General features: G+C 40.5%; 1 protein-coding gene across 1 annotated transcript; it reads left to right on the top strand.

The window, feature by feature from the left end:
• The first annotated feature begins 5,755 nt into the window (after positions 1 to 5,755).
• Positions 5,756 to 18,252, top strand: TMEM35A (transmembrane protein 35A). Its single transcript, XM_040467233.1, has 2 exons — positions 5,756 to 6,280; positions 16,429 to 18,252. Exons 1-2 carry the CDS (start codon positions 6,161 to 6,163, stop codon positions 16,834 to 16,836), a joined length of 528 nt encoding a protein of 175 aa, XP_040323167.1. The 5' UTR covers positions 5,756 to 6,160; the 3' UTR covers positions 16,837 to 18,252.
• The last annotated feature ends 1,200 nt before the right edge of the window (positions 18,253 to 19,452 follow it).

The raw sequence follows: 19,452 nt of genomic DNA, 5'->3' as shown, positions 1-19,452 counted from the left end.
AAGGGGTCACAATACAAAAAAACTTAGTATCTGTTGTCTAATGTCTCATGGAATTTACACATTTACATTAAGTCTTCACCCTCTGTAGGCATGTGAGTTTGTGACCCCAGTGTAGTCACCACCCAGAGACCTCTGCAGTTGGAAGGAAAACCTACAAATATGCAAATGGTAGGATGTAAGGAACGGTATGAATAAAGAATAGAATTTCTCATCCCCTATGAGACAATAAGGAGAGCCACCTCTTTCTAAGAACCAGCTATTGGATCTCAGTTCAGTTTCAAGTTCAAGTTTAAATATCCAATATTCATGGGGCACCTACCTGGGTGTCTCAGTCGGTTAAGCGTCTGACTTCGACTCAGGTCATGATCTCACAGTTCGTGAGTTGAGCCCCTCATCCGGCTCTGTGCTGACAGCTCAGAGCCTGGAGCCTGCTTTGGATTCTGTGTCTCCTCTCTCAGACCCTGCCCCCTCCTTCTCTGTCTCTGTCTCTCAAAATAAACTTAAAAAAATTTTAAAATCCAGTATTCTATTTTGCCTCCAGAGCCAACTAAAGACAAAGAATCATCTCAAACCAATAGCTAATGTTATGATAAATGACTAAATACAAGTTTGCATAATGTGGCAGTTGATAAAATGAACCTTTTTCAGACATACCTGGGTTTCAAATCCCAGCTCAGCAGCATACAAACATGTGACTTTGAGAAAGTTACCTAGCCAAGCAAAGCTTAATAACAAGAGTTCCTATTTTGGGGTGTTGTTATAACGAATGAATAAGATAATGTATGTAGAGCACTTATAATGGCATTTGACACATGGCAAGCCCTCAGTAAATGATAGCTCTCGATTAACTGGAACTATTCTAACTAGGATTGAAGACAAAACTAGTTTTTAAAAGTGCTTAGAAGTGTTCTGAGTAACCAGCACCATCATCAGACCTGGGCATAGTTTAGAGGATCCCTCATATTACAAATACACAAAAATACATTTATTAACGAAGACATGGGCACTTGTGACATTCAGGATCCAGTGCTCAGTGTTGGCACAACACACAACCCTAAACCCCTGGTCTCATAATTAACATCATTCAAATGTCAGGGGAATACTTCATATTGCTTGCCATGTGTACTTGAAACAAAAGGCAAATGCATCTGAATGCCACAAAGGTTTGTGACTTCTGCTGCTGCTATCAGACAAATGCTTTGGTGTTCAGGGAGAATTTGAGCAGCTGAAGTGCTTAGTAAGAGAAAAGACAAATCAACGTGTCAAGTCCTTCCTCTCTCAATAACAATAGATTCTTCCATAACAATGATTGTGTCCCGGTAGCAACAAGCATTGGCTTTCTTCCTTCTATTTGTGTTCCAATTCATGGTTTCTTAACATGTGGTAAGTGGTCCTCCATTTGTACTCTTGCCCCAGGCCAAGCAAATGTTAGCTGGCCTGTAGCTAACACAGTAAGATGTGAAAAAGAAATGAAGTATAACTATTGGAAAGGAAACAAAAGTCATCATTATTTGTAGCTGATTCGTTTGTCTAGCCAGAAGACACCCAAGGGAATCAATTGAAACACTCAGATTTAACTCAGAAAAGAGAGAGTTCAGAAAAGAGTTCAATGAAGTGGCTGAATAGCAATCAATAGTTTTCCTGTAAGCCAGCAACAACCAGTTAGGAGATATAATGGAGAAAAAAATCCATTTGTGATGACAACAAAAAATAGCACAGAATCCCTGGAAATAATTTTTTAAGAAATGCATATGCTTTACACAAAGAAAACAAGGATATTTGTATATCTTTTAGCAAGTGGGATTTGAAAACATGGAAATTGATGCCATATTTCTGGATGGGAAAGCTAAATTTTGTAAGATGACAGCTTTAAAAATTAATTATATGTTTAATTCAATCCAGTCAAGATTCAAAGTTATTTTACCTTGATAAAGTGATTCTAAATTCACCTAAAAGAATGAATAAGGATAATAGCAAAGAAATTTTCAAAAAAGAATAATAATGATGGGACACTTGGCTTATAAGATATTAAAATGTACACATAAGTTATAATATTTAAAACATAGTATTGTCACAGGAATCAACAAACAAATCAAAGGAACACAAGCCTTGAGACTGACCTAATAAAAAGATAAGAACCCAATATACAATAAAGGAAGCATCACAAACCAGTGAAGACAGAATTCATCAACAATAGTAAATGAAAAAAAATTAAAGCCTAAAACAGCTTTAAAAAGTATAAACAAATGTTGGGGGTGCCTGGGTAGCTCAGTCGGTTAAGCATCCAACTCTAGGTTTTGACTCAGGTCATGATCTCAGGTTTCATGAGTTTGAGCCCCACATGGGGCTGTGTGCAAACTGTGCAGTCTGCTTGGGATTCTCTCTTCTTTCTCTCTCTCTCTGCTTTCTCACTCACTCTGTCTCAGTCTGTCTCTAAATAAATAAATCAACTTAAAAATTTAAAAAAAAAGTATAAGCAAATGTTAAATTTTGAGATTGGGAAGAATTTTTTTTTTTAATTTGAGAGAGAAAGAGCATGAATTAGTGGCAGGAAAGAGGGACAGAGGGGCAGAGAGAGGGAGAGAGAGAGAGAGAGAGAGAGAGAGAGAGAAAGAGAGAGAGAGAGAATCCTAAGCAGAGTCCACACTTAGTGCGCTTGATGCAGGGCTCCACATGAGGCTCAATCCCATGATCCTGGCATCGTGACCTGAGTTAAAATCAGGAGTTGGATGCACAACCAACTGAACCACTCAGCAGCCGCTAGATTGGGAAGAATTTTCTAAGTGTAAAAGCAATGAAAAAGTTGTAAAAGTATTGCTAGATTTGACTCCACCAGATTTATTGGCAAACACAAACTAGGGAAAATATTTAAAACATAATTGATGTTAGTATGATATGAAAAGTTCTTACAGTCAATAAAAAAACATCAATACTCAAAATAAAAATGGGAAAGGACATAAACAGAAGATATACATATGACCAACAAATATATGAAAAAATGTCCTAACACACTAATAATACACAAAACATTTTTATGAATGAAATTGATGAAGATAAAAAACACTGAAATTCTCAATGCAGATCTGATGTGGTGATGCATACATATTCTATACTGCTGATGGGAAGGTAAATTTGCTTTTTGGAAAGCACATAAGTAATATGTATCAAGAGTCTTTTAAGCATTCATCTCTTCAAATGATTTAAAGGAGCAGCAACAGCAAATGGAGGAACAACACAGGTTTAAGTTGAATACCCCAATAGGTGGCAGCCCTGCTATGGACCTGGGTCACTGCTTCACTCCTTGCTCTGTTTTCTCATTCATAAAATGGAGGGAATTAATAGTACTAATCTCACAATACATGCAAATCAGTTAGAATAGTGTCTGGTATTCTCTAGATGATAAGTAAATGTTAGCTATTATTAAATATGTACATATAAAAATGAATATGTATAGGGGTGACTGGGTGGCTCAGTCTGTTGAGCATCTGACTCTTGATCGGCTTGGGTCATGATCTCACAGTTTGTGAGATGGAGCCACCCCTGTGGGGCTCTGCACAGAACCTGCGTGGGATTCTCTCCCTTTCTCTCTCTGCCCCTCCCCTGCTCATGCTCTCAATCTCTCTCAAAAAAAAAAAAACTTAAAAAAAAGGAATATACATATATGAAAAGTTCATAATTTTGACCCATCCAACTTCTAGAAATTTATCCTAAGGAAAAATACAGGAATTTAGACAAAGATTGACATACAAAGATGTGCATCGCATCTTTATTTACAGAAGCAAACACCATTAAACCAATAATATCTAGCATGTGAATAGTTAAATGAAGTATAATACATTCAAATGATGCTGAAGTATTATACAATCATTTTGAAAAGATTGTTTTTGAAGATAGTTTAATGATACGAAAAAATGCTAACAAGTGAAAAAAACAGGCTATAAAACTGATTCTTTAGTAGGATCAAATTTTGAAAAATTAATTTATATATATTTTGTACATAGAGAGGCATTTAGGAAAAAGGTCAATTAGAATATTGACCAATCAGAATAACAATGTTCATCTCTGCACGTTGGGATCACAAGTTATTTTTTCCTTATATTTATTATTAGTATTTCTATTATTCAGTATTTTACACATTTTATAATGAATATTATCATTCCCATTATCATGTAACTTGAAAGGAAAATGGTATATATACATATATATATATTTGATAAGTTGCTTAACTATGTGAATGGGCTTCCCAACGTGCTCATTTTGCTCCTCTCTAACAAATCCTACTCTCTACTATAGAACAAACCCCTTGGGAACAGGGTCTATGCCTCATTTATCTGCATATTCCTAGTGCCTAATTCACTTGTGTGCACATTGTAGTCACTCATTAATTTATAGGTCAAATCATAATCACGAAAGATTGAAATTCTTCCACAATAAGATGTAAATGATTGCTAAACTTAAAGTGTTACCACTCCCAGGGATATGTGCATTTAAATTCATCAGTTTTTTTTTTTTTTTTGCAAGGAAGATTTATTAGGATCTCGTGCACAAAAGGTGTTGTTCTAGGTACTATGGGGAATATATAGAAGTTGTTCCTACCTTTGAAATGCTTATAACCTAAACTAACTGTGGAGTAGATTAGGAAAGCAAAAGAAGCAAAAAAGGAGCTACATCATTATATGTTAGACACTGTGCTAGGCAATTTACTTATATCGAATTCTCATAACAAACCTTTGAGGCAGAATTTTCACAGACATTTTACAAATATGGAAATGGGAGGCTTGGGGAAGTTGGGAGACTTATCCAAGTTCACAGAGTTAGTTAGTTAGTTAGTTAGTTGCAGAGGTGGCATTTAAACCCTGGACCTTCTGGACCTGACTCTAGACTATTAATGAACACTGCCTCATCAAAAGGGTGTGTGTGGGGTGGGGAGCTCATACCTAGCTTACAGTGTTGCTGTAAAGACTGAATGAGTTGGGGCACCTGGGTGTCTCAGTCGGTGAAGCCTCCATCTCTTGATCTCGACTCAGGTCATGATCCCACAGTTCACAGTTCGTGGCATGATCCCATGGTTTGTGGGATTGAGCAATGTGTCGGGCTCTGCACTGACAGAACAGAGCCTGCTTGGAATTCTCTCTCTAAATAAATAAATAAATAAATAAATAAATAAATAAATAAAAAGACTGAATGAGTTAATACAAGTAAAGGGCAGTGTCTAGCACTTAGTAAACAGTCAACAAACATTGGTTATTGTTACAGGAAATCAGAGGATGGAGAAAGGATATCCAGCTGGGAATGGATCAGGAAAGGCTTTCCAGAGGAGGTGACATTGAGGAAAAGGTTGAATGTTAATGAAGAGTGATGGAATAGGGAGAGGTGGGAAAGCTCAGGTTTATGGGGCCATGAGTAGATAGGAGACAAGGGGTGGCATGGGAGCTATTGGGAGATAAACCTCCAAAGAGAGGCAGGGGTCAAAATGTGGAGGGCCTCAAATGCCTAATTTAAAACCCTGGAGTTAACCACTGGGCAATGGGAGCCATTAAAAGTTTTTGAGGAAGAGAAAGATAAAGCGTTCTTCAGCAGCAATGGAGCTGGAAACTTTGCAGTTTTATCCTTGAATGTTACCCACTGCAGAAACCAGCAAACTGAGGAGTAATGTTTTCGACTGAAGGAAAGGAAAAGGGGAGAGAAGGAGGGAGGTTGAAAAACGAGAGTGGAGTGAATTAACTAGAGGACTATAGAGATGAAAAGTGCTCCTAGTGGGAAGTGGTGGAAAGGAGGTCTTCCCTGATTCCTCATTCCGGAGACAGCCCAGGGACTGAACTCGAACCATAACCTACCTTTTCCCAATTTTACGACTTCCCCATTTTAAGTTTCCACCTCCGTGGAGGGCTCCATTTAACTTCTAGACTGTGCTTTTGGCCAGTGAGGAGTAAGCGTAGGGCATTAGGACCCAGCGATTGTTGTAGTGAGAGAGGTTGAATCTCAATCTCTCAATTTTTCTCCCGAGCTCCCTCCTCTTCCTTTGTCATTCTAGCTGCCTGCTGCCTCCGCAGCATCCCTCTAGCTCTCCTTCCTTCTATCTCTCCCTGTGCTAACTGTCTGCGCCTTAGACAGGGTGCGCAAAGCCGAAGGATTGGTTGGGACCTGCCTTGGTAACCCCATGGCGTCCCCCAGAACCGTAACTGTCGTGGCCCTCTCAGTGGCCCTGGGACTCTTCTTTGTTTTCATGGGAACTATCAAGTTGACCCCCAGGCTCAGCAAGGATGCCTACAGCGAGATGGTAAGTGAAACAAATGGGTGATGAGGGACGCACCCCCGAGGGATTGCGAGTACCTCTCCCCTTCTTTTCTTCCCCGTCCGTGGTCCCACCCCCTTCACCCCTACCCCCACCCCGGACCATCCCTTCTCCCCAACAACTTTGCAGCTCTGAAGGAGCATCTGGGCAAGAGCGATGTGGGCTATGCCAGGAGCAACTGTTTTGGAGCTACTGAACACCAGTTGGGGGAGGGGTTGCCCAGCGAGTACACCTCCACCTCCAAATAAACCAGAAGGCTGAAACCTGCGTAGCACCTGTCTTTGGCAGAAACCCTTCCCTCCTTCTAGCACACCCAAAGTGTGGGCAACCAGTCTGCAAGTCTGATTCCTTCCCCTGGAGCTAGGAGTTTAGCAAGCTGGAGAGTTTATTCATCTTCGGGAAGAACAAAGGGGAAGGAGGGAAACAGCTGGAGGAGAAAGAAAGGGCTACTAAAACTGGTGATTTTTTTAGGGGCAGGAAAGGTATTCCTCATTCCAGGAGGAGAACTGATCCCCTAGCCCCCTGGGTGTGTTGTGTCTGTATGCTTGAAACAAAGCAGTCTTGGCCCAAATAAAGGTCACTGAGCACCTGCTTCCTCCCTTTCACTCAAGGGAGACCTGGATGTTGTGTTGTGTTGTGTTGTGTTGTGTTGTGTTGTGTTGTGTTTGTGGGCTAATCTGCAAAGTCTGCCTTTTCGCTCCTGCGAAATAATCCATAATCCCCATCTTGCCCTGTGGATGCTCAGGGCCAGGTCCTCTGCAGGTTTTCCCTTCTGCAGAGTTGGAATAACCAAAGGTGACTGGTCAAAACATTTCCTCTGCAACCTGGGGGCTGGGCTGCTCTCCCTAGTTGGACGTGAAGAGGACTTGTTCCTATGCTGTAGAGTGCTAGGGGATGGCAGGGGATGTTTCCAGCACTTTCTGTCTCTCGCCTCTCCCCGTCACTTTGCCTCTTCATTTACCTGCCCCAGCTGAAGAGAACCTGTTTCTCACTGCCTTTGCCAGACTGCCAGTAATGGGAGGGAACCCATTACTGAGCTCTCAAGGTCAAGAAGGAAAGGAGCTTAGGGGAGGAACAGGAAGGGAGAGAGAAAAGAGGCAAGAGGGACTCCCCATTAGGACTGAGGCAAGGAGGAATAGCCCCACACGTTGACAGGAATAAATAGCTCTCCTGGAGCCCACTGCGGAGCCTTCGAGGGCTCCTCAATGGGAGCTGCAAATGGATGGAGACTGGCAAATTGTAGATGCTCAGAAAATGTTTGCAGGCAGCTCTGGCTTCTGTGTCAGGGTTTGAGCTGGTGCTTTCCATGTCTCTCTCATCACAGGATCACCCTGAGGTGGGGGAGGGTGGCTGGGACTCAAGGGTCTAGGTCTAGCCCCAGTGGCAAATCCTAATATATTTCTTCTTCTCCCCTCCCCTCCTCCCATCACGCTTGACCAGATGGAATTGAAATCAGGTCAAAATGAGTATCCAAGGCAGCCTGCACTGGGGAGGGGCAGGGAGGTGGGGTAGCAGAAGCCACCAAAGGCAGAGGGACAGGGTGGGAGGGACATGCCACTATATTTTTGTCTTGGTGGTAGTAGTTTGGTGTTAGATTATAAATACGTGAATATGCTCTTGCTTTTCTTTACTTTTAGTATGTACAGATATTTCTATGTTTGTGTGTGCACCTTAGGTATTTTTGAGCTTTCCCTTTCTTCAGGACATAGTACGCTTCTTCAGTACACTCCCTGTCCCCCAGGCCCTCCTCAGCTGTTTTAGAGCCCCCTCCCCCAAGCTGCACCCTAAGTACAATGTTAGGCTCTGCAGGCAATCCAACTAAGATGGAGTCACCCAGGAAGCTTCCTGCCAGCTTGGCAGGAGTTCCTGAGGAGGACCAGCCACCAATGGGTTTATAGTAGGTTTCTTCCTAGGGGGTCAAGCTGTTTATTGCAGTCTAATGAAAGTCAGAAGAAACCAATATCAAATTTTCATATCATATAAAGGAACATGTTTAAATAGGTGTAAGCTAATACAGCAGGACAGAAACATTGTGTGTGTTGTGTGTGTGTGTACACACAATTCTGTGATTATGTGTTTAGGGGCATCTGGAGGGAATGGAAGAACTGTATCCAGCTGGGAGGTAGACCTCACAGTAATGTGAAGCTTGAGGAGGATTTTCAGATTGCCTTTTCCAAGGTCCCCTCCTGCATTGAACATTGGGCCCCAGGCTGGAGATGGGCACAGGGCCCACTGCACCAGTCCTGGGCTGGCCTAGCTTTATTCTTGAATCCATAGGAAACGGGAAAAATTCAATTCTAGTACAAAGAAGGGGCTCAGTTTATATTTGTTGAATGGATGAGCAAATGAATGAATTATTGGAGCATTCTCTTGGCTGGTCACCACCCTTCAGATTTCTCTGGTTGGATCTTGATTATGTAGTACAGGAGCCATTTCTTGCTCTTAGAAGGGCATATGGCCCCTCAAGACCCCAACTCTAGATCAGCTGTGATGATTATTTGGAATTTTCTGTTTTCCATGTAGGAGTGATTCCTCTCCATTGATAGTCATGCATTGCCTGCAGTGGCTTTTCTTACAAGATCTCAAAGTGTGGTAGTTTAAAGATTATTTGTTCTTTAAAACATATCAATGAGGTAAATTCATTTAATTAGTTATTCTTATTTTACTGATGGATTAAACTGATCCAATATCATAGGGTAAACTGTTGTGGGAGCAGAGATTAGAAACCAAGTCCATGACTCAGTACTCTCAGTAGAGGAGTCATTAATGATCACAACTGCCTTTTTGGATGTCAGAACTTACAACTGATTCTTGAAAATACCTGGCACATTCTTGCTTCTTTTTTGTAACAGTACAATTGCACCAATCCATACTTTTACTTTGAAACCAATTTTTCAAATTTAGAATTTTGGTTTTTTTCTTTTCTGCCATTATTTTTCCCCCTGTTCTAAAACCATTAGTGTTATGCCTACGTGTTGTCCCCTCCATGGAGAATCGTTGCTAAGAACCAAATGGACACATGACTATGAACTTCCTTCCTGTATACTGCAGAAGCCAGGAAAAGTTAATGGATGGAGCATAGGCTTTTGGTCAGATAGCTTTGGGCTTGAGTCCTGACATTCTTGGTGTCTCAGTTTCCTCATTTCCTCAACTTTACCTCAGAAAGTTGTTGCAAATATTAATCGAGATTATATATGGAAGTATCTGGTATAGTGTTTACATATAGTGAGTGTTTAAGAAATGCTCTGGGTGAAGTAATGATGATCATGGATTCTACATTATGCAGTGGCTTCCTGACTAATTTGAATGGTCAGTTTAAGGGATTGAAATCAGGCATTTAGAAGAGCAAGATGCTATTTTCATGTGCCCTGGTGAACAGACATGCAATTAGCTAATATTGAAAACTCCACACTTGCTGCTGGACAATGCACAGTGGATTCCATGCAGAACTTCCAGATGTCTCTCTGAATTACCCATTTGGTGTGTGTTGCCCCATACGTCCTCCAAATTTAGCAAGTATCATTATAGAGTACTCTAAAGCCCACGTGAATTCAATATGACTGATCACTCCCTTGACTAAATACCTTCATTAATTCACTTGAAATTAGGAGACAACGCTTACAAATGTTGCTAAGCAGCTTCCTGTGCAGTGATGGGGAACAAACAAATGGTTGACTTGCTCTAAATTTGGTATTCAGCTCTTTGTAGCAGTGGTTCCATTCTGTAGTCAAAAGGGGCCCCATGTAGAATGATAAGAAAATGCCAAATTCCTGTCACAATGAAGCCAAGGGATTGTGGCCCTAAGGAAAACAGGGCAAGTCTCTGCTTCTTTACATCCCCTCATAGGGAAGGTTTGTTGATTTGATTGATTTGCTTATCTTATAGTCAAATGCCCTCATGTTTGGGCAGTTTATTTAATGCCCTTAGGTAATCTTTTATGCTTCCAATCACCGCCATTAACTGCTTTCCAGCTAGGTAATAAGACAGTAATTCACTGATGCCTAGACTGCTCTCTGAGGTGGTACAGTACCTTTATTCTGTCAGAGAGGAAACTGACCCTGAGATGTGAAGTGACTTTACTTAGTTCATACAACTAGCCATCCCACGCTAAACTACATTGGAGTTTATTCCAAGGAACTTGTGGTCCCTCAATGGCCAACAGCTGTGCTTGTTTCAGAGCTACCTTTCTTTAACAGTTGAAGTCAGATTCTTCTGCCCTAAAATGCAGTTTGGTTAGCAGGACCAGGTTTCCCAGCTTCCTCTTTAGGTATGTACTATATAACAGTGGGGAAGAGAATTGCTTAAAATGTGTTTATCATTCACATGGATATTTGACAATTAAACACGTGATGGCTTTTTATTGCCCTTAGGAAATAATAATTCACATATGGCACTTTTTCCCTACAGAGATGCAGGAAAATCATACTTGAGTCAGTATATTCTGCAGCGGTTATGGTCTAAGACAGCCTTTACTGTCTAAGATAGCAACCAGGCTGAGAATTTTAGCCAAAATATATTTTTGTCAGTGCCCTCTTTGGCTTTCATATAGTTTTTTTCTCTGTAAATTTTAGTGAAGAATAGCATTCTGAAACGTGTACCTAACATAAATGAACTGCTCAAGGAATTTTCAGAATACTCCTGTGCAACCAGCACCCATATCAACAAACAGACCGTTACCAGCTCCCCAGAAACCCCCCTTGGGGCTCCTTCCAGCTACTACCTCCCCAAGAGTAATTATTTTCCTGAATTCTAAAAATGTAAGTTAGTTTTACCTGTTTTTGAACTTTATATAAATGGAGGTACACAGTAGATTAGCCATTTTTTTTTTCTTTTACCTAACTGGCATAAATATACTGAAGTGGACCAAACCACTTGGCCTCTGTTCGCATTTTGTCCTGTTAGCTGACTTGGACCAGTTACTAATTGCACTTGAAGATGAATGTAATTAGACAGTTTTTAAAAAATGTTTATTTATTTATTTTGAGAGTGAGAGAGAGAGAGAGAGAGCAGGGGAGGGACAGAGAGGAAGGGAGAGAGAGAATCCCAAGCAGGCTCTGCATTGTCAGTGCAGAGCCTGACGTGGGGCTCGATCTCACAAATTGTGAGATCATGACCCGATCTGAAATCAAGAGTCAGACACTTAACTGACTGAACCACTCTGGTGCTTCGTAATTAGGCAGTTTTGAGCTGTTCAAACTTAATATCATTAACGTGAGATCATGGACCCTGGTGTGTTGTGAATAGTAAATGACAAAAAGAAAAAAAAGTATGACTAAAGAAAGGCTCCATATGTTTTTGACTCATGTCTGAATCATATTTTCTCATACAATAAAAATAGACCTGTTTGATTCATTGTTATTACCATTAAAATAATCACTGTGGCTTACAAACACATGGTCTTCTCATTGTGTGGTTCATTAATTATGAAATGTGTGTTTGTGGCCCTTGGTTGATGCCATGATGCTGTGATTTTTTATTAAATCTCCAAACTGCACATTTAATTTATAAAAGGGGAAACCCAGATAATAAAATACTTAATAATTTTCTCCAAGCAACTTAGGGGCAAAACTAAAATTGAAATTTAGCTTATCTTAAGAATCTCAGCCCAAGGATATTGCTGTATGCTTCCCATTGAAGGGATTTGAAACATTTGACTAAACACTCCTCTTTTCTTGCTTCCTTGCCCTATAAGGAAACTATGGTTACAGGGTCTAGGTCGTTGCAATGGAAAGGAAACAGATCTAACAAAGTGATCTGTGAGAGCCTTTTGGGAGAGTGACTAGGTCAACTCTCTTTATTCTTACTATTAGAACAATTAAAGTCTTTAGAGATCTAGTTACTATAATAGACTCAAAACATGCGACCCTTCTATTGTTAGAACTGAAGTGGCCCAGACCAAACATTGATGGGGTTAAAAATAGTAGGATTCTTTTGATGTCTCCATCCTACTCCACAGGAGAAGGAATAAAGGGCTTCCTATAATTTCAAGACCCCACCCAAGCTGAGTCCCATCTCTAACAAATTAAACACTCCCTGTCTAGAGTCCTGGAGAATAGGTGCTATCTGTACCTACTCAACTTTGAACTAAAGATTTGATGAAATGGCTTATGGTCATGCAGTTTCCTCTGTAGGAAAGAAGGGAAATAAAGAGGCAATAGCCTCATAAAAGAGCCACAGCTGTTGTTTAAGAAGTTAGATAAACAACTGAAAAAGTAATAAGGAATTACAGCAAATGTAAAGAAAAAAAAAGGTCACTATGGGTGCCTGGGTGACTGCGGCTCAGGTCATGATCTCATGGTTCGTGAGTTCCAGCCCCGTGTCGGGCTCTGTGCTGACAGCTCAGAGCCTGGAGCCTGCTTCAGATTCTGTGGCTCCCTCTCTCCCTGCCCCTCCCCCACTCGTGCTCTGTCTCCATCTCTCAGAAATAAATAAATATTAAAAAGAAAAAAGAAAATAAAGGTCGCTGAAGTCTTAGGAACTTTATTTAAAGACCTGGAATTTGGCCGAATGCTACAGATTCCACTCTGGTATAGTTAAGAATCTATTATTGAATGATGGGTGGTTAGCCTTAGCCAAAACAGGACCATTTCCAGAAGCCACTCAGCCAGCATCTGAAAGTCTTGGCTCTGAACTTGACTGTAAGAAATTCTTCTTATCTCCTGCATTCATCTTGTCAGAAGCTTACATTTAGGATTAGGAACTGCCTTTTGGGAAGCTTTGTGTTGTTAATTAGAAATGGTCCTTACTTAAAAGTGTTAAGGAAGCCTCTTGGGTTTAGATTTCTTTCCTTAATGTTGCCCTGCTATTGTCACCAGAGTGCAGAGTGGAAAGAATTGGCAGGTGGCATCTAGTTTAACAGCAAGAGGAAACAGGCATACTTTTCCCCACCACGAGGTGCCCTAACCCTCATCTATGCTCTGCTCCATTTGGGTCTGGCTCAGTTCAGCCCAGGGTTTTCCACTGCTTACTGGTGAACCTCTCCCCTAATTTCTGTCAAAATCCCTGATTAACCGAAAATGGGATGAGGGAGGAAGAATGTCTAACTTGCTGTGTTTCTTTATGTGCTCAGGGACAGGGTGAGGTGAAATGTTAAACACAGGATCTGACAGGGCCAGGATTAGGAAGAGGTAAGTGAGGCAGAGCTGTGCAAGTGCTGACTTGGATCTTGCCTTTACTTAAAGTTTTGATATTTTGTTCTTTACAGATATTATCTACCTTAATCAAGAAGTGTTTTTGGTGCCCTCTTAAATTTTGCATTCCAGGCAAATAGCCTTGCTCATTTCACTTTAATCTTAACCCTGGCCAGGAAAATGAGGCTCAGAGAGGTAAAATAATTTGCCTATGGACACCCAAGTAGAAAGCAACAGAGATGGGATTTAAAGGCAAGTCTGTTTGAATCAAAACCCATGGGGTTTTTTCCAGTGAACCATTGGTCTTTTAACAGTCCTCATAGAGGATTATCTTGTGCCACTCATGATAATTAATCCATGAAATAAGGTGTATTCACTTATCCAGAAGTGAGAGAAATGACTTAACATTTGTTTCAAACCTAGATTGTGTGAACATATTCTAAGTGCCAGATGCTTCTAAGAGGTCAAGTTGGCTTTCTTCCTGATTCTTATAATCCTTGCCTTGCATATGGAACTTTTGATTATTCTCTTCTTGAAAACCTTGGCCCCCATGACCTTGTCTTTTGGCTTTCCCCATACTTTTCTGACTACACTCTCTTCTGTCTACTTTGTGGATTCTCTTCCTTTTTCCATTTCTTAAACATCTGTCACACAATTTTCCCTACTGAATACATTCTACCTGGGATACTGATGACTATCCATTCTGTATCTTTATCCCAGATCTCTCATACTGAGCTGCCTACCAGACATCCCCACTTAGATGTCTTAGAGATACTTCAACTAAAAAAAAAACCCAAATTGAGTCCCTTATTCCTTCCTACCCCTTGCCCCACCCCCAACTTGTTCTTCCAGATGCATACCTAAACTTGGAGAATGGTAACACTCTTCTATGCAGGTACCCAATCCAGAGAACAGAGAATCTTTCTTGACGTATCCCTCTCCCTCAGTGTCCACATCCAATATGACACCAAATTCTGTTGATTTTGCATTAAAAGTATCCTTGACTATCCCTTCCCTCTCTCCTTACTGTCATTACCCTACTCTTATTTGGTTTCCTTGCTTCCAAGCATACCTCTCCCAATCCATCCTCCACATTACTTCCAAAGGGACCTTTCTCAAAAGCAAATTATGTTACTCCTCCTGGCTTATAGGATAAAGTCCACCTCTCCAACACAACATATATAGTTCTCCATGATCTCACGGTGACACATATATAGACATATATAAAAGGATATATATAGTTTTCATGATCCATTATTCATATCTATCTCCCCTGTCTCATGTCTTACTCTGACCTCTTCCTCCTCCAACCTATGCTGAACTGAGGCAGTGTTTGAAACACACACGTCAGTTTTGTGCTTCAGGGCCTTTGCTCGTCCATTTTCCTGTGCCCCAATGAGCTTCCCTTGTTGATATTGCAAACACCTGCTCTTCCTTTAATATTCCACTCTAGCTTTTCTCAGTTTCCATCTAGGGAGACTTGACCACTCTGGCTTGCCTCTACTCTATCCACTATATGATTTTATTCAGCACCCATTATACTTTATTGCACTTCTGTATTTACGTTACTTTTCATCATATAAACTCAAGCTTCAGGAAGGCAGGGCCTTTGAATGATTGACATCTGTATCCAAAGTACCTAGTACAGTGCCTAGCACAAGGAGGCACTAATAAATATTGAATGAATTAATGGATACTTACTAAAAACAAAGCAGTGGGCCCACCTAGTAAGACATTTGATGAAATCTCATTGATTTACTAAAAAATGAGGATCAGGCCAATATGAATACAGTGAAAAATATGATTATCTATTACTCTAAGGTCAATATAATCTTATTGCTTTGTAATGTATCCAGTGACTCCCTTCTCTGTTCTATGATGTCTCACTTTGGGCTATAATTAGACCTTGTACAGGCTTCTATCGTGTGCTGTTAACCACACTGCTCTTTACTGGTGTTTTATGTATCTATTTCCTGCCACTAGACCAAGAGCTTCTTGACCCTGTCTTATTTACCTCCTTATCTCCATTGCATAATCCATGGTAGGTGTTTAATAAATATTTGTTGAATTAAAATTAATGAACTTGCACCAGGCTAATCAAAGTAGTGTCTTGTAAAGGCCTAAGGATTTATCTCAATGGCCATGAGAATGATTTTTATCTTACTATATTTTAAAGATATATAAGGGTCTAGTATTTGCATACATTTGTATTTTTCTATTCACATAGCACTCACTTTTTAATTTTTACAGATTACACAGATATAAACTCTAGCTCAGTTTTTGTCTGACTTATCAGATTCCAAATTAGGGAAGTCTAAATTAGTGAAGCTTTACCATAATGTGCCTTGCCTTGTTTCATTTTGGTTGGTATTCATATTCAACTGGGTTTGGATGAGGCAAGCGCTAGAAAATGTAGATATGGCTAATCCATACCAGATTTTATGGGCCCAATAAAATTTATTTTATTTATTTTTTAAATGTTTATTTGTTTGTTTGTTTATTTATTTATTTATTTTTTTATTTAGAGAGCACAAGCAGGAGGGGCAGAGGGAAAGGGAAAGAGAGAATCCCAAGCAGGCTCCATGCTGTCAGCACAGAGCCCGATGAGGGGCTTGTTCTCAAGAACCAAGAGATCGTGAACTGAGCTGGAATCAAGAGTTGGATGCTTACTTGGCTGAGCCACCTGGGCACCCCTAAGTTTTTTTTAAATGCTTTTAGTGTTGTTTATGATTTATAATCAGAAAATAATTTCTAACAATAAAGCCAAATTCTCTTTTGTGCTGTTACTAAGGTTCAGATCACAGGGTCCTCAGAAGATTGCTTGCTTTTTTCTCATCTTAATTACAAGATTTTACTTAGAGGCCACAGTAAAAAAAAAAAAAATTGGGACCTAGTGGGGACATAGAAAGGGAATGGTGGGGAAGGAGGACCTTGCTTGTGTTTTCTTCATTCTAATGTTAAAATCATGGTTAATGTGGCATTCCTTATGGTATTTCACTCTAGAAACGTGCTTACAAGAGCTATGTCCGAGCCCTCCCTCTGCTGAAGAAAATGGGGATCAATTCCATTCTCCTCCGCAAAAGCATTGGTGCTCTTGAGGTGGCCTGTGGCATTGTCATGACCCTTGTGCCTGGGCGTCCCAAAGATGTGGCCAACTTCTTCCTACTCTTGCTCGTGTTGGCTGTGCTCTTCTTCCATCAGCTAGTTGGTGATCCTCTCAAACGCTACGCCCATGCTCTGGTGTTTGGAATCCTGCTCACCTGCCGCCTGTTGATTGCTCGCAAGCCAGAAGACCGGTCTTCTGAGAAGAAGCCCTCACCACCACCAGGGCAAGCAGGGAATTCCGGGAATGCAGAGGAGCAGTCCTCCTTATATGAGAAGGCCCCTCAGGGCAAAATGAAGTTATCATAGGAAAGCAAAAGTGCAAAAAGTGGACCTTCCAGGCAGTTGCCTCCATCACACCCAGGAAGATGTCAGTGTGTGTTTTTCATTTGATTTATTTATCTTGAGGGAAAGGAAAAAATATAATCTGCAAGTTAATGGCCCTATTGGCTTGTGTACACCTATACCCTAAAATGACCTCCCCACATAGACATAGTGCACCACCTTTAATCACTCCGGGGAAATTCTCACATCTTGCTGCATGCACATGTATATGGCTAACTATTGAAGTGTATTTGTGAGATGGACTCCAGCAAGCATGTGACTGTAAGACTATATGTGGGAAAATGTATGTACTGTGTGTGTGTGTGTGTGTGTGTGTGTGTGTGTGTGCGCGCGCGCGCGCGCGCGCGTGCATGCAGGTGCAAGGAGAAGGCTCTGATCTTAAACTAATCCTGCACAGGTATCCTTCCCTTTATAGACTGATTCTAGTAAGGGCAGAATAAAATAAACCTCCTATAAAGAGAATCCTACTTACTTCTGGTATAAATCAAGTGATATGTTTCTGTGGCATGAGGGAATTTCTCTCAATAGATTAAGCTGAGAACCAATTTATCACTTTAGGAAAAAGTTCCTTCAATTTGAGACACTGAGTTATACTGATTACCCTCCACTGTAACAGTTGTTGAAATTTTAAATACTCTATATTCAGTTTAATTAAAAGAAGGGATATATGCAGTCCACACATAATCTAATTCTTCAAGTTATAAAATTGGAAGTTTCACCTTTCCTTTGCCCCAATCCAACCTACTAAGCTCCTTTACTCACAGTTTGAAACTGACACAGTAACTTGTCACCAGACCTCTTTTTTGGATTTTCTTAAGCCAAAAGCTGTCTCACTTCCTACTATTCTCAGCAGCTAACCAGGATTTGGCAGCTGCTCCACTGTTGCAGTTGAGGGAGCAGGGATTAGTCCTGTTAGAATTCTGTGAATCTCAAACTCTAGCTGTTCTCTTAGATCATCCGAAACTTGACAGAGCTGTAACCAGTGTTTCCCTGCCAGACTCACTACTCCTATTGAATCTTCACTGAACTTTGCAAGTGTAAGCAGAGATCCAAGTTACTCCCATGGTTGTCCCCTCTACACCTCTTTATCAATTCTGGTGGGTGGAATTTATCTGGGGGAAGGACATTTGATATGGGTTAGTTGGATTGAGCAGTATGAAACATTGCTTTCTTCATTCCATACTGCTGTTTCTCCTTGTTAGATGTACTTTGATGGTTTTAATATTATTGTGCCAGGGATGGGGAGAGGGGTGGGGGTGTTGTGTGTGTGGGGAGTACAAATTATTGTATTTTCTTCAGTGTCATTGTTCTTGTTAATTGATACCTCTGTCTTATTTCTCTCATTCTTTCAAAATAAAAATTTTTGAAATTTGGAGGAAACTGCCTGGACAAATAATGAAAATCTGGGAAGAAAGGGTCATATCAAGCGATTCAGGCTCTTTTATTTCTGATTCTGGATAAGGGAGAAGAAAGAGAAGGAGAAGTATAATCACTTAATATACTAACAAGGTTACCAACTTTCCAATCTCATTTTAAGTTTCCCCACAATTTTGTGATGTCAGCATATAAAACAGAAAGCCATAGAATTAGGATCAATACAATTTTCAGGTTTTTGGAGTTCTGTTTCACTAGATGATGCCAAGGGAAGGTGGAAGAGTGATTTCAGAGAAAATTGCAGGTATATTAAATAAAGGTGAACCAGTGTTCTCTCACTGTGTGTGTCCACAAAGTGGCACAAATTCCAATGCCACAGACCTGTCATATTAGTAAAGTTATTTCACCACTCAGAGCCCCAGTTTCACCATCTACAAAAGGGAAGGGGATTGAAGGTTTAAAATCCCTTCCAATTCACATTTGGGTCTATGAAATCATTAAAAGTATGAAAAATGACTCGAGAAATTTTCAGTTTTACTAGATAGGAGCAGCTGTCATAGCAAATATCAAACATTCAATTCTTACGCATGATTAAACAACAGTTCATGAAAGTACTCCGAAAATCATGAGATGCAATCAATAGTAATTTCTGTGTCATCTTTCCAAAATATATCAACTTAATCTTTGATTCGTCATTTCTTCCTAAGATTTCAGTTTTCTCTTACAGTTTTGCCTACAGTTTATGGGTATGCTTTGGCCTCAAAAAAAAATCAGTAAGAGCCACTCAGTTTACCTTTCCTCTCTAATTCCTACTCTAGTTAAGAGATTAAACTAGGGACTAAACTCAGGTCTCAGACTAAGCCCATGTTGCTGTTTTAGCCAGTTTCTTTAAAACTCACTGATTCCCCAAAGTTAGAAATCTTTACGTGTTGCCTGGCGGGTTACGTGCAAGGTGCCACACCTACTTTAGGACACAGGTTTCTAGCAAACCCTGGAAGATATGGCTGCCCAACCTCGGTATAAAGAGGGCAGATCCAGCTGTCCCTTCTTCCCACCCCCTTGCTTCACCTGGGAAAAGCGACAGCTTCATAACCTAAGTCTCTTGTACAGCAAGGGAGAAGCAGCCTTTATTGCTAAGTTTGCAGTTTCATGTTTTTCTACAAAGTCCCGACATTGGGGACAATCTGGGCAAAATGATCACTATAA

The sequence above is a fragment of the Herpailurus yagouaroundi genome, unplaced genomic scaffold (assembly GCF_014898765.1).
Source record: "Herpailurus yagouaroundi ecotype Mexico unplaced genomic scaffold, PumYag 67383, whole genome shotgun sequence".
NCBI lineage: Eukaryota > Metazoa > Chordata > Mammalia > Carnivora > Felidae > Herpailurus > Herpailurus yagouaroundi.
Note: the sequence above shows the minus strand (reverse complement) of the source record. Positions and strands in the feature narration are given on the sequence as shown.